This window comes from Phalacrocorax carbo, chromosome 6 (assembly GCF_963921805.1).
Source record: "Phalacrocorax carbo chromosome 6, bPhaCar2.1, whole genome shotgun sequence".
NCBI classification, from domain to species: domain Eukaryota; kingdom Metazoa; phylum Chordata; class Aves; order Suliformes; family Phalacrocoracidae; genus Phalacrocorax; species Phalacrocorax carbo.
The window spans coordinates 35,858,498-35,881,086 of record NC_087518.1 but is presented as its reverse complement, the minus strand read 5'-3'; the positions used below and the strand labels follow the sequence as shown (position 1 = coordinate 35,881,086).

At 51.9% G+C, this 22,589-nt stretch overlaps 1 protein-coding gene across 1 annotated transcript; it reads right to left on the bottom strand.

Moving 5' to 3' along the window:
• Positions 1-15,054: 15,054 nt before the first annotated feature.
• HSD17B7 (hydroxysteroid 17-beta dehydrogenase 7) lies at positions 15,055-21,631 on the bottom strand. Its single transcript, XM_064454717.1, has 9 exons — positions 21,527-21,631; positions 21,198-21,401; positions 21,025-21,117; positions 19,990-20,104; positions 19,262-19,456; positions 18,229-18,333; positions 17,104-17,160; positions 16,404-16,502; positions 15,055-16,002 (listed from the first exon to the last, which is right to left on the bottom strand). Exons 1-9 carry the CDS (start codon positions 21,559-21,561, stop codon positions 15,907-15,909), a joined length of 999 nt encoding a protein of 332 aa, XP_064310787.1. The 5' UTR covers positions 21,562-21,631; the 3' UTR covers positions 15,055-15,906.
• Between the last annotated feature and the right edge of the window lie 958 nt (positions 21,632-22,589).

Below are 22,589 nucleotides of genomic sequence, written 5' to 3'. Positions count from 1 at the left end.
GCTGCAACCCGTCTTCCCAAAACACCCGCATTGTCTGCGTGCACCAAGCAAACCTGCACATCCCATCCCTGCTGTTTGCCAGGGAGCCGGTGGGGGATGGAAAGCCATCCTCACAGCCTCCCTGGTTCCTTTTCTATCTGCTAACGGCCTGGCTCCCATCCTCTGTGTGCTTCAAATCACGGGGAAGCTGTCCTGATGGCACAGCACAGCACGCCTGCAGCTCTCCAGTAACGCTGCATGCACTGGGGTCACACAAGCAGTTCATGTTTCGAAGACAGGCTCCTAGCCACGAGCGCAGATCTCCATTTGTTTACTGAAATTTAGGCTGATACCGTCAGGAAGCAGCCACGCTCTGGCAGTCCTGCATCCTTCTGCACCTCCTGCCAAATGGAAAAGTCCTGGACACGCTGTTCCCAGGGAAAGCACAGGCGCAGCATCCTCTGCTGCGTTGGTGTCTGCACTGCCGTGACTGTGTCTGGGCCTCACTGACATGCAAGGAAACCTGAGATGCCTTTATATATGTGCTGATGACAAACACACGCCAGCACCGTGCCCCAGGTATGGCACAGGCTCGTGTTTGCCGCAAAACCTCCCCCACGTCAGAGGGAGAAGCCATGTGCACAGTGGCACAAGAGGCCTCGCAAAGCTCTCGCTGACGCAAGGCTGTGCACCAGTGAAGCACCCCCAGTCCTTAATGCACATGTGTCCCAAAACCACCCCAAACCTGGTGCCTGCAGCCCTGGGACAAGGCACCTCTCTAGGGGGGGCTCCAGCTCTCCAATCCCCTTGCTGTCTCCCAGGGACATTGTGTGGGGATGGAGCTGCCAGACACAAAGAAAACATCTTGTGTGAGAGAGGAAGCGGCTGTGGTGTGGGGGACAGCAGAAGCTGCTGACTCCGGGGCCAGGACCGCAGGCCTCATGTGGCATGGCACTGTGCCTCCCACTCCTTTGGCCTCCCTGGGAAGTGAAGCCTGTGGAGAAGGGGGCAGGGATGTGCAGGTCCCTGCAGCAAGGCCGAGTAGAACAGAGAAGGAGGGCAAGCAGCCAGGGAGCATGGGAGGACAAGGACAGCCAACCTTTGGGTGACTGGAGAGCAGTAGGAGGGAAAAGCCTCCTCCCAATAGCCTCTCTCAAGAATAAAATATCCCTTGCGCAGCAGCTCCTTCACTTCTGTTTCCATTGCTCTGTGCTGACAAGAGCTGAGCTTCCCTGGGGGCAGTGACAACATCTGTCAGCACAGACTGCCCTGAGGCTGTGAGAGTAGGGCTTTTGGAGTCCCCAGCTCATGTCCAGCAGGGCTTCCAGCTGGCTCAGCACACCAGACCCCCTGCAGTCATGTCACCATCAGGGCAGCAGCTAAGAGCAGCCCTGAGAGGTCCCACAGTAAACAGCACCTAAAACTTTCTAAGTCTTTTCCTAACGGTCACTTTCAAAGACTGGAAAAAGGAGAACAAATCGACCAAGGTATTTCAAAACTAAAAGGAAGGACTTCACATATTACTGCCATCCTTTGTTGATTTTTCTTTATAAGGGAAAGAAAGCCTTTCTGGTGGCATTTAGCTTGGGTTAAAGACAAGTTTAAGTTTGTCCTTTGGGGGCAAAAGGAGACAGCGACAGGCACTTTGGGTTCACTGCGGTCATCTCTGAAGTCTAAACATTCCCCCTTCAAGAAAAAAACAAGACAAACCCACAGACAGAGGAGGACAGTGGAGCAAGCAATTGTGGCTCTGGCTCTTCGGTCTTGCTGACGAAGGCTAGCCCAAACCTTGGTCTGAGCGGGAGGGCCCAGTGTCCCCACACCTGACTGTGCAACTGGTCCCATGCAAAGCCAGGGCTACCCAAGGAAGCAGGTAGACAGTGCTCTTCAAGTTCCACAAGTGAAAATATCTCAGGGGCTGGGAAAAATGAAATCTAACAGCCCCATGACAGGCAACAGAGCATCTCTGTGCCTGGAGCCGTGGGTGCAAAACCACTGTGCGTCGTCCCCCCCCCGACAAGCGCCCCTGGAAAGCACGCCTTTGTGTGCCTTTCACCTCCCTGTGCTGATCTAGGCCCCCACAAGGTTTGGGCAGCGCCTTGTCAGAGGCACTGGCAGCAGGGAGACTGCGACATTACAGGTCATGTCAGGCCACAGATGCGGTGGTGGGAGGCTTACGGTCCGGGCTGACCCGGACATCAGCTCTAGGCAGTCATTCATTTTGTTTTTAGGGGTCGCTGAGCTTGGCAGGAGGGAGGGAGGCAGTGCACGCAGCGGCGCACGGTGCCCTTTGAGGACAACCTCAGTTCTGGGGCGGCCGGGCGCTCCCCCCGCCCGGGCACGGCTCCCCGGGGATGCTCAGTGCCGGGGCGGGCGGGTCCGTGGGCGGGTCCCGAGTGGGTCCCCGCAGCCCTGCCGGGCTGTACCCGCCGCGGTCCCGCTCCGTGGGGGCGCAGCACCACCGCGTGGCACCGCAGCCCCACTCACTGAGACAAACAGGGTGCTCGGGGCTGTCAGGCGTTAAAATTCTTTGCAATTAAAATGTTTCATGTTGGAGGCAGAGAGCCAGCGCTGGCCTGCCTGAGACACCCCCCCCCCCCCCCCCGAGCCTTCTCCAGGCTGAACAGTCACAGCTCGCTCAGCCTTTGCTTGCAGGGGAGAGGCACCAGTCCCTCCAGCATCTTACTAACCCTCTGCTAAGACTCTCTCCAGTACGCCCATGTCCCTCTTGTACTGGGCAGCCCAGAACTGGACACTGCTCTACTCCAGGTGTGGCCCCACCAGTGCTGAGCAGAGGGGAAGGATCACCACCCCTCACCTCCTAGCATTCCTTCTCCTGATGCACCCCAGGACACCACTAGCCGCCTTTGCTGCAAGGGCCCATTGCCGGCTCACGTGTCCACCAGCACCCGCAGGGCATTTTCTGCCAAGCTGTTTTCTAGCTAGGTGGCCCCAGCGTGTCCTGGTGCATGGGGTCGTTCCTCCCCCGGTGCAGGACTCTGTGGGTCCCTGTGTTGAACTGCATATGGTCCCTGCCAGGCCAGTTCTCCAGCCTGTCCCTGCATGGCAGCACGACCCTCTGGCGTGTCAGCCACTCCTCCCAGTCTTGTAACAGTGGTGGGGTGGAAAGGGCATACACCTACCCAGGACACACCGCAGCTAACTTAGGGCCAAAAGCTGAGAGATACCTAGCGTTCCCAGTGGGACGTGTCATCTTCCTTGTTGTCTGGCCCAGAAGTGAGCAAGGCTGTGGTTGATCCTTGCACACCCCTGGTACATGTGGTAGCTTTTCACAGCTCCTCCCTGTGGCCTCAGCTCCTGTGGCTTTTGGTCCCATGACCTCAGGTGCCAGAACCACATCCTGTTGAGGGACACCCGAGTTGTAGGAGGCAGGTCCCCTTGGTAGCAGCCCATGCTGGATTTTGCAAGGGACTATAAGCTAGTCCAGCTGCGCCTTCCAGAGGTCACACATAGAAAGAGGCTCGTGGAGTATGCCATCATGTCCCTGGGGTCTACAGATCAGGGCCTGCTGCCAACAGCAGCCAGGGGCTCAGGAAGGCAGTGTTGCTGTAGCTGCCAAGGACCAGCAGACAGATACCTGAGATTTTAAAGTGAGAGGCAGACTCAACAGATGGCACTCACCTGGGGACAGCACACGGTTGGATGGCAGGAGGCCATGCAGCCTGGTGAGGGGCCACAGCAAGCGGTGACAGTCCTTCATGCATCAGCTCCACCATGCAACTTTGCTGCAGGTGCCCAGGGTGAGGGAAGCTCCCTCCTACCTCCATCCACTGACGGAGGAAATCCATTTCAGAGCAATGTGACTTGACAGGAAAGCTCATGACGTGACCCTGAATTGCAAGGCAATTTGAGAGGTTTCCCTACTGACCTCAGCGGTGACACTTGTGTTTATGCTTGTGAGTCAAGTGAGACCGGGGTGAACAGGTACATGCCCTGGAAACCATGTCTTTCAGAGGCTGCCCAACCCACGTCACCTGCAGGAGGCACAACTGTATCGAGCCTGAGCATTCAGCATCCCTCCTTCAGCAAGTCCTGGGCAGACACAGGTCTGTCCGATCTAGAATAGGAGATGTATTTTAAAATATGTCAAAAATAATAATAATATAAAAGATTGTTTTTTTAAAACCTGGAGCAGGCCAGGAAGTTTGCACTGTGTCAGATGGGCTAGCTGGCTGGGATGAGCCCCAGGCTTCCTAGGCAGGTATCTTCATCCTGGTAAGAGCTTATAAAAGCAGCTTAAATCTGGGTTTAGGAGAACTTACACCAAGCTAAGGTGCATAGGCACTGGGTACAAAGCTCAGAACAGATTACTGTAGTATGAGAAAAGTGGGCCTTCATACAAGTTCTGCCTTATATTATGCTGAAATTCACGGCTTTCTATTCTCATTCCCCAAGCAGTGCCAGACCCTGGGGCCTAGCAGTTTCCCATCAGTGTCAGAGATTTTTTGGACCTGCCTGGGGTTTCCTGCACACAGCGGGTGCCTGTCCTGTGCCAGCACTGGTACCTGCAGGGTGCAGGCAGCACAGCTCCCATGGAAGCCTCAGAGACCCTGCAGCCCTGCTGTCATCCATGGGAACTCCTGCCCCATGGCTACCCTCTGTGTGGCATGGCTGGGAAAATGGGTCTGGCTACGAACCCAGGTTTGAGCAGTACAAAAGATGACAAAAAAGAATCTAGAGGGTAATGGAGGGGAGTGTCCATTCCACTGACCCCCAGCTCATACCCACTGCCTTCTTCCCTGGTACAAGGATGCAGCTATATACATCCTGCCCCCCTGAGACATCAGCTGTTTGTACCCGTCCCCACTGCACACTGTAATTAAATCTGGCTGAGCGCCTGTAAACAAGGAGAGGTTCCACCTTGCTGTGTTTCAAAATATAAATCCCTTGAACACACACATCACAGCAGCACAACATGCCATCCCTGCTTCATGGGGCTGTGCAAGATCATCCCTGGGTTTTGAGGCCATTTAGCCAACACCAGCGCCCTGCCACATTGCCATGCTTCCAGCACACCCAGACACTGCCCTGGCCGCCCCATTAATACCTGAGCATTCAGGGGTATGTGAGCTGCCCCTCGGCTTCTGGGCCATCTGGAGCTGATCAGCACGTCCCACCCTTGGTGGGGGCTGTGAGGGGAAGGGACGTGCAGGGGATTCACTGCAGCAGCAGCATCCCCAGGCACAGCATACATGTGCTCGCACCACCCTTCGCACAGGGGCTGCACAAGCACAAATCTGTGCTGAGCTCTCACTAAAACCCAGCACAGTCAAAAAAATCAGCACTTCTAGAGATGAACGTTCAGCTGAAAACACAAAATGAGTGATCTGTAGATGAAAGCTGTGATTTAACAAGCTGGGTCAGAAGGATATAAAAAGTCAAAGGGGTCATCTCCAAGCAGGTCCTCACAGTGGGCATCTGCTACCGACCTCCTAACCACGATGATAATGCTGATGAAGTGATACTTGGGGCTCTAAAGCAAGCTTCTGGCCAACAGAACCTGGTCCTTATGGGTGACTTCAACTACCCAGACATCTGCTGGAAGAACAACACAGCAGCTTGCAGGTCATCCACCAAGTTCCTGGGACGAGTAGAGGACTGTTAGATGTTCCAACCAGGAATGAGGCGCTGCTGGACTTGCTATTCACAAACTGAGAAAACCTGCTTTGTAATATCTCAGTTAGTGATAGCCTTGGCTGCAGTGATCATAATATTGTGGAGTTTGCGATCCTGCTGAGCATGTTGAAGATCAGTTCTAAGACACGGGTTCTGGATTTTAGAAGAGTGAACATCAGTTCACTCAGGGCTCAGTTGGGAGAGATTCCATGGGAAGCTTCCGTGGAAGACAAAGGAGGTAGTGAGTGCTGGGAGTTCTTCAAGAACTCTATTGGAAGCACAAAAACAGTTTAACCCCTATGAACGAAAGGGAAATAAGCAGAGCAAGAGCTCCCCTTGGCTCAACCATGACCTCCTGGGTCTACTCAAATCCAAAAGGGAAGCACACCAGAGATGGAGAAGGGGAGGATTATCCGTCGAGAGCTACAAGGGCATTGCCAGAGTGTGCAGAGATGCAGTTAGAAAAGCAAAAGCCCAGCTCGAATTGAAACTGGCCATAGATGTCAAAAATAACAAGAAAGGTTTCTTCAGGTATGTCAGCCACAAGCAGAAAAAGAAGGAAGACATAGGCCCACTGTTAAACAGAATAGGACAGTCAATCACCAACGATGCTGAAAAAGCAGAGGTCCTCAACACTTTCTTCACCTCTGTCTTTACCAACACTGTAGGGTCCCAGGCTTTGGGAACTAAATTGCCAGTTGATCCAAACACCGACCCACCATCAGTGAAGGAAGAGTTAGTACATTAATTATTACAGGAGTTTGACCTATACAAATCAACGGGCCCTGACACCATCCACCCGAGGGTGTTGAGAGAGCTGGCTGACATCATTGCAAGGCCACTATCCATAATCTTCGAGAAGTCGTGGAGAAAGGTGGATGTCCCAGAGGCCTGGAGGAAGGCAAATGTTACCCCTACCTACAAGAAGGGCTTAAGAGAGGATCCGGGTAACTATAGGCCCATCAGCCTTACCTCAATCCCTGGCAAAGTTATGGAATGAATCCTCCTGAGGGCCATCACAAGTCAAATGAAGCACATGATTGGGAAAAGCCGCCATGGCTTCACTAAGGGCAGATGGTGCTTGACAAAGTGAGGGGCAGTCAACCATTGGAATAATCTCCCCAGGGAAGTGGTTGACTCGGCCACATAGGACACTTTCAAGACTCTGCTGGACAGGGTGCTGGGCCATCTTGTCTAGACTGCGCTCTTCCTAGAAAGGTTGGACTAAATGATCCCTGAGGTCCCTTCCAACCTGGGAATCTGTGATTCTGTGGAAAAAAAAAAATCTCCATGCAGCCCTGGTCGTAGCATCCTGGGTTCACACCTTCCCACCATCCCCAGGATCCTCTCTCCGGCTGCCCTGCCTCCAGGCTGACCCAGCTTTGCTCAGAGCAGTCCAGCAAAGACAGGGATCAGGGACAAGCAGGGCCCACAGGGGAAGCAGGGGCTTGGGGGCAGGGGGGACGGAGCGGCTCACACCTGCATGAAAGCAAGGAAGCGAAAGCTATTTCAGTCTCCCAGACAGAGAGCCCCACTAGAATTTTCTGGGGAAACCTCCAACTTGGACAAAAGCAAGCCTCTGAGGACTGTTTGGCTTCAGTCCTTTTGGGTCTGGGGAAACCAGCCTGGCTCTCCCGCATAACTCCCAGCCGCTCTGGCACACACCTTGGGATGTTGCTCTCGTTAATACCCTCCTCTGCTCTCTCCTGGGCTGAACTGTGGACCTGAGAGATCAGGGGATCTGGGCTGTGCAAGAAAACAGTGGCAGAGCTTTGCACACCCCAGACACCACCTGCTGAAGCTGCTGGTGGTCAGCATTTGGCAGTCCTGGCAAAGTAAGCATGGGTAAGGTCCAGGACAAACTGCCTGTCCTGCTCTAAGCAGCACTTTTGTGGTGTCCAGGACACTGTGGTTGGACTCACAGGTCGCATACTAGTGTCCCTCTAAAGACTTAAAAGGCCAACCTTTGTCCTGCAGCAATTGTGTCACTGCTTAGCACCTCAGAGAGGGAGACGTGGGCACAGACAAGAGGAAAAGGTGGGGAGAAAATGGGGATTAGCAAGGGCTGATAAAGGTATGACCTCTCCTTGCCAGAGGTCTGGGTCACAAGGAGGGTTGGCAGGTCCTGTTGTAGCTAATTACAAAGCTCATCTGGTTGGGTAGTGAGCAGCCAGCATCAGCTTGATCTGCAGCATTCAGGGCAGGTGATGGAACAGGTAGGGTGGATGGGCTAGGTCTCTCCAGGATGCAGCCACAACATGCCAGCAGCACCCACCAGTGAGGTGCCCCTGGCAGGGCATCCGGAGATGGAACCAGCCCCAGCACCACCAAACCTGTCCCAACATGCTCCCCATTTGCCCTGGGGTAACAACAGCAGCTGGCTCCACCGCAATTGGTGCCCACAACTCACTGAGGATCCTACAGACTCACAGAGGCCCAAGGGACATTTGGGAAGAAGTATCCATCCCACCAGCTTCTAATCCCCCTATCAAGACTGCGTGTTCACCCTTCTCTCCTATATCCTCACCAGCACAACTCATCTACACCCCAACAGCATTGTCTCCAAGTTTGGGAAAAGAGAAGAGAACAGAGGCTGGACCCAGCTCAGCTTCCACAGATGAAGAATGACTGTGCACACTGAGGAGTGATCTCCTGCAGATGTCCCACCCTTGTGGCCCCTTCTCATTAAACACTGTGTCTGGGACCCTGGCACAAACCATCAAAGTTGCTGATGGCTTTGTTGATGAAGGAAGTGCCGAGGGCCATCACCACGTGGGTGGGAGGAAGCCTCTGGTGCCTGTGGGACTGAGGCAGCTCTCTGGCATCTGGTGAGAGCTGCCTGCTGGGCCATCATGCTGCTGAGTGGTTTGTTGGCCCAAGGGCTGGATTTTGGCAAGGCAGAAGCTCAATCCTGGTGTCTGCTGTGGGAGACAAACTGGGGGCTGCTCATGTGACTGGCTGGGTCTCCCCACAGCCAGGGGGACCTCTGTTGACTTCTGGTCCCACTGCAAATGTCGGAGGGGTCCCCAAAAGGCCTGCAATGTGACAGGGCAGCCGCCAACACACCCACCTCAGGCAGAGCAGGGAGCTCCTTTACAGATGTCCCCATTCTGTGGTCTCTGCTACCCTGGCACATCTTCCCCTTCAGAGACCCCTCACCCTACAGGACGTATCTGGGCATGAGGATAGACCTCTTACCTTAGGTGCATGCTGCAAGGCCAACACATAAGACCCCTGGCTCCAAAAGCCTCATGACTCAGGGAATGAAAGGAGAGCAGGAGAGCCCAAGGATACGACCAGTACCATGGGATTCTGTAGCAGCAGGGAACAGAGAGGTGGACTATTATGGCTAGTGCTAGTCCTGCTGCAAGAAGGACATTCCTGACAAGGGACCTGCAGAAGCCCTTGTCATCAACACTCCAGTGAGTCTACAGTAAAACATCTGGAAACACTACCCACTGCCTGTATACAGAGAAGTGCCGAAACTGCCCATTGCCTCCCCAGCCTTAGATCTGGTGTTCCCCTCCAGCCTAAACATGAAGCAACATTCACACTATGGCTCCCTCTCCCTAACTTCACTGACCTCAATCTCTGCTGCTGCCTAGCATCTAGCCCAGAGATGAAGCTACCCTCACAGCTAGCCTCCAACCCTTTCTTTTCCCCAACACCTCTGCTATCACACGGACCCAAATGGTCCCCCCAGCTTATTCTGCCTGTTCCCATCCATGCAGCCCAGACCCAGGTGACAACACATCCCTCTCCAGACAAGAATGCCTACCATGAGCTGGCTGGTGAGCTGCTGGGCACAGCAGAAAGAGCTTGAGTCAACCCAAGAGCTGCCCAAGGCCAAGGAAGCCATGACCTGCTGAAAGGTATCCAGGGAATTCGAGGCAGGGATGTGATTTAGCTCTCCTGACCCCCAAGCTGTGGCAGTAACTGACTGGCAGAGCATGGGCAGGTAGTATGTAGATCTGTTCCACTCCTGAGTGGTGTTTCTGCATTTTAAGGCCATTAATAAAACGCCAGTGCCTGGAGGCCATGCAGCACGTGTCTCTGGGCTCTGCAGGGCTGGCAGGCACAGAGCAGCATCCCTGCAGCCTCCACATGCCACTGCTTAGAAATTACTTATATAAACCATCTCAGGAGGTCTGGCTTTTGCCGGCTTACGATGGATGAGCCACCATCTATTCAGATGACAAGGACATGAGATATTGCTGCATCTGCGTTGCACTTCCCAGAGCCATTCAGGCCACAGTGACTCATGGAGCTACTTCGGAGGTGAATCTCAGAAGTGCCTGAGTTGTGGGTGAGCATGCATAGGTCTCCAGAGCTGAACGTGATGCTCAAAACCATGGGTGTCCTCTCAGCCCTGTCCCACACAGCCACTTGTATAGACTGGCTAGATCCCCCACCCCTGAGGTCACTGCTGTCCCTGAGGGTGGAACTGTGTTCAGTCCGCAGTGCTCAGCTGGGAGTGGATCTACACGCCATCTCAGTGCTGTGGTACCAAGGCAGGGTTACGGAGGCTCTCTCCATGCAGCCAACCCTGGAGGGGGCCCTGAACGCCCTGCTGCCTCCTCTCTGCCACCTGCCTCCCACTGTCACTGCCTTGGAGGAATAGATGCAGGTTCTTCCAGGGGACGTGACTCCTGCAGGCAGATGTATGCTGAACCAAACTGAACTGACCAAAACTTCTGCTGAGACAAAAACCAAAGAGCAGGGCAAGACTGGAGCTGTGACTCCCCAGTGCACTCTGTGGTCATCTTTGTCTTTAGTACCTTCTCCTTCAAGAAAGAGGATCCTACGTGAGTGTTTAACACGTGCGCTGCCCTGCAGCAAGACCTTGTACAGCTTGACCCCAAGCTAGATATCCAGCCACCTCCTCCTGTTTGCTTTGTTTGAGGCAGTTTTAAGGGAGAAATGAATGCACACCAATCAGTTCAGCTACTTTGCCTCAAGATGTATGTCATCCAGCCCTGGTCGTTCATCTGCCTACCCTGTAGTCTCCTCTGCTAGCACTTTGGGTTGATACAAATCTTTGCATCTGCAGAAAGGTTTCTGGCAGGGCAGCCTTGCCAGGCTCCTCTCACTGAGCACTAATGCCAAAAACATTACAGCACGGCAGCTTCTCCAAGCTCTGGTCTTACACAGGAGCATCTATTGATGAGCTAGATAAAGGATTTACTACTCATTAAGATTCTTCTCACAAGCTGTTCTTGAACTCATCTACCAGTTCCCCTTTGGGGTTTCTCCTTTGGGCACAACACACTGTGTTTTGCAAAACAACACTGAAGAGACACCCTGCCCCTACAGACAGTCTCAGCTCTCTTTTGGCTTTCCCATTTCCTTGGCCATGTGGCACACATCTGCCCCGAGCCTCCGACATCTCACCTTTCAAAAAATTCAGCCTTATTCTCTCCTCGGAAGCTACCAAGTTGGGTGGTGTGTGGGAGCAGCCCCAGGACAGGGCTCAGTAGGGCTGCGGGGTCTTCAACCCTGGAGACTTCACAACTCACCTGGACACATCTCTGAGCTGCCTGGTCCAGCCATGAGGCCATACCTACTCAAAGCAGGGCTGGATGGAGATGTGAGAGCTCCCTCCCAGCCAAAATCTTCCTGGGGCTCTACAATTTGCCCATTCTCAGCAAAACCCACCTGAATCCATGTTCCCCTTGGCTCTTCTCTGCCAGACAGACCCATCATGCTCCTGCAACACTCTCAGAGGGGTTTCCACTCCCTGTTTCTCACCCAGCTCTTGAGACCTATGTCTCTCCTCTCCCCCAGCCCCTGGGCAGCTCCCCTCTAAGCACTTTCAACATCAAAGCTGCTGTTCAAATGTTAATCCTGGATGTTCCAACACAAGTTGGCTGTATCACATCCACCCCTTTTTAGAGAGGCCAGTCCTTGTTGTTTCCTTCAATCCCATTGCCTTCTCCTCCTGGAGAGGCAAAGGTCACCCAGCTATGGGGATTTCAGCCCTGCCACACCAATGTGAAGCTTTCTCCTCCCTTGGCCATAGCTTGGGCTGGCAGCTGCCACCCACGCTCCTATTATCAGTGCCCTACATAGCCGAAAGCCAGCTGAGCTGTAAAGCAATGGAGGACTTAGACTGTATTTGGAGCAAGACGACACATTTGCCCATGATGATAAGAAATCAGCGTCTCGGGACAAGGCGTGATGATTGCACAGGAAATCATAGAGCAACCACGATGAGTTTTCACTCTCAAGACCTGCCCCAGAGCATCTCTGGAAAGCTCCATATCCAAGGATCACAAACAGAAAGCTCCTGTCTCAGCACTGACTCACCGCTGCCAGCTCTTTCCCCATCCCATGCCTAGCATTTCTCACCGCCCTGCATTGCCCCTGGCTCTGCCACAGGGCCCCATGCTCTGGGCAGGACATGTTTTCATTGCACAAAGGCCTCAACAACTCCACGTGCACAAGTTCAATGGAAGCACCTGACTCATGCAATGGCATTAGCAGTGGCTGTGTCTCCTTAGCAAGCGAAGACAAGGGAACAGGAGTGCATTGGGAAGAGGTTGACAGATGCACATACCTGCGTGCTCTCCTTGACCCAGTTGCTGTTTCTCCATTACTGCTTTCATGCCTGGATGCATCTGCCGGCCAAAAGGGGTTAGCTGGGGAATTAAGCTCCATGTGTAGGCATCTGTTAGCCAAGAGCATGTCTGAGGCTCCATCCCTCCCTGGAGACCCATAGCTCCAGAGTGTCAGCCAGCTCTGCTCACAGTCACCTGGGTGATGGGCAGCCAACCAGCATCCCTTGGGCCAGACTCACCAGGCAAAGTTCACAGATGGCAACAAAAAACTGAGCCACCCCCTGGCATTTGGGCAGGTTCCATTTCAAGATACCAGGTCCTACCTGTGCCTTCAAGACAAAAGAAGAAATTTGAGAAATGGTTACGGTTCCCATCCCATAGAACATCCCCATCCTTTGGATACAAAAACATCCAGATGCTCACAACATGGAGGAGAGGAGCAGAAGGTGAGGTTGAGCATGACCAAGCTTCCTTCTACAGAAGGGCTTGGACAATGATGCCTGGGGTCTCAAAAGTGGGCAGAAACCCCTATAGAGCAGTGGGATCCTGTGACAAGTGCTGTAGGACACTACAGCACCTCCTCCAACTAGAGAGCAGTCTTCTAGAGACGCCTGGGCTGACTGTATGTCTTCAGCTCCATGCAGCACCAAACTCGTGGGAAACCACAATGGTTTTTTTCATCTTTCTAGGTTGTTCCATCTCTCCATGGCTCAGCTTGTGCTTTAGCGCCTTTTGTTCCTTCTTCGAGTAACTCTGTTCAAGAAGGAAGCTGAGCTAGAGATCTCCAGAGGCCACTTTGCATCCACACCAAACACATGCTGCAACTCCTGAATCTCATACTTGTATCTCCCAGGATACAGTGCAGTGCACACACGTGCTTTCACAGCAACTAAGGTGAAACTGAGCCATTCAGCAGGCTGAGCTCAGACAGAACAGGACAGCAACACACATTTTTCCTCTAACCCTGAACCCAAAATCCTCATGGAGAGTTATAGAGTGCTTTTAAGATGAACCCAGAAACCCATTCTTAGTTCTACTTGACACCACAGTCACAGATGACTCAAAGACTGGTTGCAGTATATCATACATCCTCTCCTCTCACCAGCCTCTGCATGCTCCATAGGCAAAAAAGCACTCACCTGATCCCAATAGGCATGATGATAAATCATCAGCTTCAGCCCAAAGGCATACACCTGAGAAAAAACCTCAAAGGTCTTACCTATGGTCATCGATCTCTGCCCACCCTAGAAATTTGGCACTTTATTCCAGACTTTAGAAAAAAAGACAAAACACAAACCCAAACTCATGTGTGAGAAAGCCTTTATTTTTCCTGACTATACTATCTTATTCAAAGCTATCTCTTCTAGCACCTCCAGACCTTACTGAATTCAAATCATCGGACTGTCACAGTTACAGTGACACCTCCCAGTTAAGTTGCACTCATCTCATGAAGTGTTGTGTCAGACTCTGTTTTGAGTAACATTTGCTATTTCATTTATCTCACCCCAGAGAGAAAATGAGGCAGGTACCTGCTGCCTGTACCAGACAGCAATCAGAACAGGGATAAGGAATGACTGAGTGCCTCTGGCTTTGGGGTAGATGAGGAATCCTAAAGGTGAAGGGGGTGAACGATACCTACTACAGACCAGGGCAGAAGCATAGCAAAGTCCAAGATGCTAATCTAAAACCAATCAAGACATGCTTAATTAATCTCCAGAACAAGGAGCCAAATACTGTTGTAGGATGCCGTAGGGTTCAAGTATAACAAGTTAAAGTGACAGCCAGCTGCTGCCTCCTTCCCTGTGGAAGAGAGACAGCACCATAGAGGGGGAGGTCTCAGAACACAGCTGAACAAAGCCACAGCACCCAGGTCTGGTAGTGGGACAGATTTTATTGTGTTTGAATAAAGGTCCATATAAGGACACCCCAATCTGCTTCATGACTCTGAACAGCTACAGCCATAGCCAAGAGAAGCACCACTCCACAATAGCCAACTTCTCATTCTGTTCCAACACCAGGCCAGGACAGAGTATGTTCCCACCTACACTAGCACTGGTAGCTCAGGTATTCACACAAGAGCTGAGCTGAGAGGTGCTGCTCAGCCCAAACTCAGGACTGAGCTATTTCTACTACAGACAACACCATACTAGCAGTACCCCTCTACTTGGCAGAGATGCTCAAAAACAATGGAGGGTGGGAAGAAGAAAAAAAATAAAAGCAAGATTCTTTAAATCTGTATCCCTACAAGCCAGCTCAATGAAGAACCTCTGCAGAACATGGATTCTCACAGATGACAGTTCTGTGCTTCTGCAGTTTCCTACACAGAGCCCTGAGCCAACCCTTGTGGGCACTCCAGCCCCCCAGCAGGATGCACCAGCCTGGCCAGCAAAACCACACCTCCAGAGCTCAGGGAGTCTCTGCCACAGCCAGGGTGGTGCAGGGCTGAACAGCACAGCCTCCCTCCTAACCATACCCAGCCCCTGCCAGGCCCCAGGGAAGCACCTGGGCACACTAACACCCCCTTACTAGGGAACATTACAACAGTAATTGTGACATACGAGAGTGAGCAAGCACCAGTGAAATCTACACCTCCCAAGTGTCTAAGGCTGAGAAGTAGTCCCAGACACCCCACAGGTGCTCAACACACAAAACCACACCAAACACTTCAGAAGTCACTTATGTCTTTTGTTACTTAGAAGGAACAAGAAGTAAACCCAAAGAGGTGGTTAACAGCCCTCCTATGGCAGGAGAGAACAGACCCCATTTTTTCGCTAAGTATGCACAGGTTTATTGGGCAAGGCAGCAAACCAACCTCCCTTTCAGCCCTCTGAGTCAAAAGCAACAGCTATCGGCATAAAGACACCACTGCAGCAAGGACAAGTCAGTTCCAGTCATTTATTCATTGCAGCATTTGAAGTACACCAGGTATTTGAAGTTCCCCAGATAGACAACAGGAAGAATACTTGGTACAGGAGATTTATATAAAAAGGCAGTTAAATAGATAAAACATGGTAACCTCTCACTCTTGTTACAAACAGAGCAGGCTAGCCCTGAGTCCAGGTTAACAACAGCTTCAGTCTGTGTGGTTACAACATATACAGCCCCACACCCAAGGCAGAGCAAGGCATGTGCCCTCACAGTTGAGGTGCGCTTCTCAGGACAGCTCTTCAGGAGCTTGTCTTCAGATGCTGTGCAGAGCCTGACTTCCAGTAAAGTGCAATCTTGTTGAGCACATCTGGAAAGTTGGCCCCAGCTTTGGTGTGCAAATGAAGAGCCGCTCTTCTGAAGATGGGCCTTCAAGTACTTCAGGATCAGCCACAGGTAATGCGTTTGAGCCATCTAGAAAGACTGGTAGAGCCAAGATGCAGGGCAGCACCCCAGACTGTTGCCTTTTCTACACTAAGCCAGATTTAAACCATGTTTTGAGGCTGTTCCCAAATTGTGCACAGTTCAGTCACGCTTTTACAAGACACTGCTTTGTAACTGTGTTAAGGCAGTCTCCACCTACTCTAGGTCTCCAGTTTTATGCCAGAAAAAAATTCCATACCAGAAAGACTAAGTATTTCTCTTCAGTTTTCACATTTCCATTTTCAGGAACTGTTCACCTTCTGTTGAGAAGGAAGATGGGGTCTGAAGCCATGTGCCTGCAGAACACCAGGCAACACAAGTAGCACCAGAATGAAGAAAACCCATGTTACCAATACAAGACTTATCCCAGTGAGCCTGGCTCTGCTTAATCTATGAGATCACTGTATCTCTCGAGAGTCTCCTTCTCCAGTTCCAGCAGCTTTTGGTAAAATTTCTCAGCAGTTTCTTCATCCACATCAATCTGTAAGAGAATAAGAGCAGCACTGTGAGACCACCACCTTGGTGGCAGCCAGCACAGATGCTGAGGGCAGTTCTGGGGATAGCAGGGTGCATCTCCAGACTTCCACATTCACAGAAAGACAACTAAAGGCATTTATCACGAGGCACAAGCCAGAACATATTTTGGGGAAGCATCGTTACACACTCATCCTGTTCTAACCATCATCTCCCACTGTCTTCCAGACTCCAGCCAGAGCCAGGAGTTAGTCTAAGAAACCTCACAGATAACCCCATGTCAGCATTCAACATGCATCTTGTTTCCACTGCAGCCACAGGACACCCTTGGCACCAACCCTTCCCTACCAGGCAGGTGGCAGACCCCTAGCCAAGTCCCCTGCAGCAGGGAGCTGCCACTCCATTTACCTTTCTGGGCTCCACATAGCTCTTCCCCAGTCCAGAAGTACAGCTGTGGTATTTGACAAGTGCATCCAGGTTCTCTGGCTTCTGTTTGAACAGCCACACCTAGGAAGAACAGCACAAATGTGTACCAAGTCTAGGACACACTGTCCCAGCAAAGCGTGCAGTCAAGGACCTGACTACCAGTGGACAGAGGAGAACATACCACAGGTGCTTTTACCAAGCAGTGGAAGACTTGGTATCTCAAGAAGTTCTGAGCTGGCTCCCCTCAGCTGTGACCTACCTGAGCCAACAGTAAATCACATTCATGGCCCAGTGCTAAACCACTAAATTGGTTCACATGGCTAAACTTGCTCATTACTGCTCTTGATATACACTGCACCCCGCATTTCCCACCTCTGTCCCCTATGCCTGCTTGAGTGCAAACATGGAAAGCAGCATTCTCCCTGACCAAGAGGAAAAGAATAGTGTTTTTTTTTCAAAAATACTTTATTTTATGTGCATTTGATAAAGGGCATAAAGCACCACCTGTTGGATCAGCCCTGGTCACAGCTGGGCCCCTAGCACTCACTGCTGTAAGCTGTTCCGGGGGGAAATACAGCACCCACCCACTAGCCTAGCAGAGAGGCTCTTTGTTTAAGCCAGCAGACACTGGAAGAGCTATCCAGAAGGGAGTAATATTAAAATCAAGTTGTGAAGTACTTACATGAGCTTCTGCTCCGTTATGCGGTGTCAGAGTGTAAGTTTTGGCAAAAAAGCGGATCTGAGGGGGAAAGTACATGACAGAAACTGTATTTTGGCCGAAGGTTTCTTTGGCAAGCCCTCTGCAGCCCAGCCACAGCAGGTCATCTACCAGAGGTAAAAATGCTTCTAAAAGTTGACTGCAGGTGATGCTGAACACTTATGACTAAAGTATCCCCTTACCACCACAAACTCCGGTTCCTGGAGCTGCCCACCAGATCAGCAGGTCTCACTCCATGCCCCCACACAGAGCTCACCCCCAAAGCAAGAGGCAACAGGCCATACATATGCCTTGCAGGCACCTCTCTTGAATGGTCTAAAGAGCACAACAGGCAGGAGGGCAGAGAGGATCTGCAATACTGCCAGTGTTGAGGACAAGTGGGAAGGCATTGTGTCTCAACTTCCAGGAGAGATGTGATCCATCAGGATCAGCTGCTGCCAGCTGGGGCAGCTTAAGCAGAAAGGCCAATATCACAGCAAGAGCATCAAGGCTCAGAGCAGGCAGCCTGCATGCAGGGACAGAACTGTAGTGAACCTGAAAAGCTGAAGCCCAGAGGAAGAAAAGGCAAGGGAAGTTTTGGGGAAGCAGGGGAAGAGGCAGAGAGAAGCAGGCTTTGCTTTCCAGAGGGATGGAAAGAGAAGAGCTGGAGACACTGCCTTCTAGAGGGATGGAAAGAGGAACACTGAAAAATACAGAGTCTGTTATAGAAACAAACAGCATTTCAAAGCACAGAGACCAAGTTCTGTCCTAAGCTCTGCTGCCACCAAAATGATACGATTTCAGAAGCCCACAACAGGCTGGCAAACCTTCCAAGGGGAGCCTTGACAAATGCTGCTCTAGCTGAAGGGCTGAACCCTGCTCTATATACAGTGCTGTCCAGCACAAAACCTCCAAACTCAGCTTGGAAATTAGGCCCCCAAGGTGCCAAAGGGAAGGTTGCAGAGGGGCCAGCCTGCCCAATCCAACAGAAGGAAAAGCTGTATAGCAGCGTGAGTAGCAAGGAGCCAGAAGCACACTGCACATCACTTGCAGTGAAGTATCACAGCAGGGCTCCCTCAACCCAAAACCAGCCAGGAGAGATTCACTTACCAACCACATGATGGGCATTAGCAGCTTCCATAGAAAAACTGGCAAAATTCTGTAGGTCATGTTAGACATAACAAGACCAGGACAAACAACACTGGAGTACAGACCCTGCAGAGAAGAAACGGGAGTCAGTGTGCAGATATATAACAGTTAGTTTAAGAATAGATCATACTCCTTCCCTCCTAGTACTTCTCAGCAAGAAAATGAAGGTGAGTATAGAGACCAGTAAATAGTAGATGCTCTCTAACATTACCAGAGCCAGAGAGTGATTAGATGTAGTGATTTCTGAGAGGTCCAAATTGGAGACGTTCATGTTAAATGTGCCCATTGTAAGTCCACCAGACAGAAGGCGCAGCCTCCCAGCACATCACAACCTCATGTTGCAGTCTACGTGCAGCTCAGCAGCAACAGCAGTCACCCCACAAATTACAGCCCACTCAGATCAAATGCTACCTCACCTTTAAGAGATAAAAGTTCAGCCTTCTAGAACAAAATCATTTTTTTCCTGAAGTATTTCAAAGAGTGCAATCACTATTGCTGGACTAGGGCTGCATCTTGCCAACAAAATCCAGCAATCCCCCACACAGGGAAGGCAGGTTGCTCATACATCTTAGTGTGACAAACTTGATTGGCAGCATGGAGCCATCAGGAGAGAGAGCAGAGCCTGCACCTGTAAAGCTTCCTGAGCAGCCCTGTTCTGATAGGCAGGTATGTCTGTAAAAGAGCAGCAGCTCTTCACTCTTTAAGAACAATTCTTTGGTCTACAGAGACAGCTAGAACTTGCAATGTAGGGACCGCTCCTAGAAATCTTCTGCTTTCAGAAATTATTCTGACAAGAACCCCAGAAGCAACCTCTGGAAGATTCTCCACCACCCACACCACCAGTTCTACCTCAGCCATGTTTAGCTCTTTCATGTGTGTTAAGGAACATATCAAATCACTATGAATGAATGCAACTAGGTAACAACAATGTAATTATAATTACAAATAGTAGGAGCTCATTAGGTTTCTTCAGCCATGCAAACCCCATCATCACCTGCTTATTAAATTTCCTGTTCAGAACCACACTTGTCAGGTCAGTAGCATATTTAGAGGAACTGTATGATTCCTGCCCCTTGGCATGCTGATAGTCAGAAAGGCTGAAGGCAGACTCCCTGGCATTGCTGGAAGAGGTCCAGATGAGTCGTGAGGGCTTTTCGTTACCGCAGAGTAGAGACTCAAGTTGACGAACCTGCAAAAGAATTGTTAAATTAGTTAACGCTGTGATTTTAAAGTCTTGCAGTACAGCTTTGCAGTGTTTAAAAGCCACCAGCTTATCTCAGCTTTCCTAATCTTGACCAGTGACTTCACTAGACTAGCCAGAAGCAGCCGCTGCTCAGGTATAACTTCAGCCCAAGGTCCACCAGGAGCATTTACAAGCTGCTACCGTTCTCTTACACAGCTCAGCTGAGCACCTCAGAATGTCATAGAGCCAAGTCTTGGTATTTGCCCTGGACAGAGAGAATTACGTATGGTTTACCTCTGTCCACTGACTAACTAGAGTAACATTCAGATTATATTAACCCTTGCAACAAGGACTATCACCATTTATTGCTATTTTTACAAAGCCCAAGACCTTTGCCCTATCATTCCTTATCTGTGAGGCCACAGCCTGCATCAGCATCCGAACCTGTAAGACAGAACTGATTCATCAGTACCACCTGTACCCACCCCTACCCACACCAAGCACCAGACCAAGGGCTTGATCCTCATACGCAGCCTCACCAGGATAAAGTGTCCAAAGAGGTTGGTGGCAAACACCTCCTGCAGTCCATCTCCATTAAGCCTGTCCGTCTGTGTCATTATGCCTTCCGCAGTGGTCAGCATGTGAAGCACCTTCCTGGAAGCCAAGGACAGGAGTTAGAGAGGAACACAGCCAGGAAGCAGCTACTGCTCCCCCACTTCCATCCTTCAGCAGCACTCCCCACCTCACAGGTTCCACACAGACTCTCTATTTCACCTTCGAGGGCTCTATTAATAGTCCATGAAAAAATGGCTGGAAAAAGCTTACAGAGTATCCCAGCCGCTTTATTTGCAAGTGTCACAATAACAACTAGACCAGAGAAGACTTCTCCCTTCCTTCATTTCACCGTGGTACAGTACCATTAAAAAAAATTCTTGCTTTTCCATTTCACTGTCAGATAACAAAATCAAGCTGCAGCATGGTCCAAAGCCCTAGGGTCATACCTAATTCAGATAAGGAAAGCAGTCTAGCCTCTATGTTCAAGACCCAAACAACTGTATTAAACTTAATGGAAGTCACTTTGCTCCCTAGCTCAGCTTCCCCATGCTGCTTATAGAATAATGGTGCTTATAGAATAAGCATCAACTATTGGCTTCACAAAAGACTGTGATCCAAGGCAGAAGAGATCTACAAAAACCTACCACAGAACCAAAATGACAGTAAGACCACCCAGTAAGAACAAACCTCACCTCCCCAGCAACACACCAGCACCTTTTACTCAATGACTTGTGCCAGGAGCTGCAGGCTTTGGGCAAAACCCATCCCTCCCCCTGCGTGTGGTGGGCCTCACGCTAGGCATCAGAAGCAGCACTGGGTGCCTTGGAGCACCCTGCCACTTCACCCAAGTCCACCCCACGCAAGGCCATGCATCCCACAGGGATGCACTCTGCATCACACTGGGGAAGGGAGATAGAGTGTTCAGCCCTGGACCCAAGGGCATGCCTTGGCCACGAGGATGGTGCCAATACCCAATATAGCCCACAAGCTGGGGACCAGACCTCCTCAACATCTCCTACCCAGTGAGGAGACCATGCCAGAGGGCCTTGAAGTTCACGTGTGGGTTGGGCATAATCCCAGCATTGAGGTAGACAAAGTCCAGGCGGTGAAACCTGCATGGGAAAGAGCACAGGGTGAGGGGCAGAGGATGGACAGGGGGGGTCCGGCAGGGTGGAGGCCGGAGATATAATACCTGCAGCGGAGCTCCTGGGCGACACGCAGGACAGAAGCCAGGTTACCCAGATCCACTTCCACAGTAGAGACTTGGGCAGAAGGGTGGGTGGCCAGGATGAGGTCCCGCGTGGCTTCGCTCTTCTGGGCGTTGCGGCAGGCGATACAGAGATGGATGCGGCCATCCTCCTCCAGCAGCCGCTGACACAGCGCCAGCCCCACGCCGCTGCAACGGTGCCATGTCAGATACCCGGCTGAGCGGGCTGGGGCGAGCCAGGGCGGGCTAAGCCCCGGCACGGCCCGCCCCATCCCGCTCCATTACGGTTCCCCCCCCCGCTCCCCGCCGCTCACCCGCTAGCACCGGTCACCAGCACCACTCGCTCCATCGCGCACTCCCGTGGGCGCCGCCACCGCCGCCCCCGCGCTATAAGGGCTGCCCGCACGTGACGCCCCGCCCCGCCCCGCCGCCCCCACCAATCGGTACGCGCGAAGGGGGCGGGGACAGAGCCGCCGGTGGCGTGACGGTGGGCCGAGCGGATGGGGCGGGGCGTGATCGGAAACGCCCCCTTGGTCCCGCCCCTCGGTCTGCGGGCCACGCCCCCGCCGTGCTGGCCACGCCCCCGTCGCACAAGCCCTGCCCACTCCGCCGGGCTGCTCGGGTCCCTCCTGCTGCCCTCGCCTCGCCTCGCCTCGCCCTGTGCCCTGATTCTGGCTGGGATAGAGTTGATTTTCTTCGCAGTAGCTGGTATGGGGCTGTGTTTTGCATCTGTGCTAACAACAGCGTTGATAATGCAGAGATCTTTTAGTTGTCACTAAGTAGCGCTTACACTAGTAAAGGACTTTTTCAGCTCCCCGTGCTCTGCTGGGTGCACAAGAAGCTGGGAGGGGACAGAGACAAGACAGCTGACCCCAACTGACCAAAGGGATATTCCACACCATATGACATCATGCTCCTCATATACAGCTGGGGGAAGAAGAAGGAAGGGGAGCACGTTCGGAGTGATGGCGTTTGTCTTCCCAAGTAACCGTTATGCATGATGGAGCCCTGCTTTCCTGGAGGTGGCTGATAACCTGCCTGACGATGGGCAGTAGTGAATGAATTCCTTGTCTTGCTTTACCTATTAAACTGTCTTTACCTCAGCCCACGAGTTTTCTCACTTTTACTCTTCAGATTCTCTCCCCCATTCCACCAGGGGGAGCGAGCAAGCAGCTGCGTGGTGCTTGGTTGCCGGCTGGGCTTAAACCATGACACCTTGCCCTACCTTGTTCTGCCCTGCCTTGCTGGCCCAGCAAAGAAAGGCAAGACCCTTGTGCTCCACAGCTGCTGCAGGCAGGCTTTCCGCAGGCAGCCCGGGCACGCTCTGCCCTCCCATCCTTTGCCACAGAGAGACGTTTTTTGTAGCCAAACAGAAAT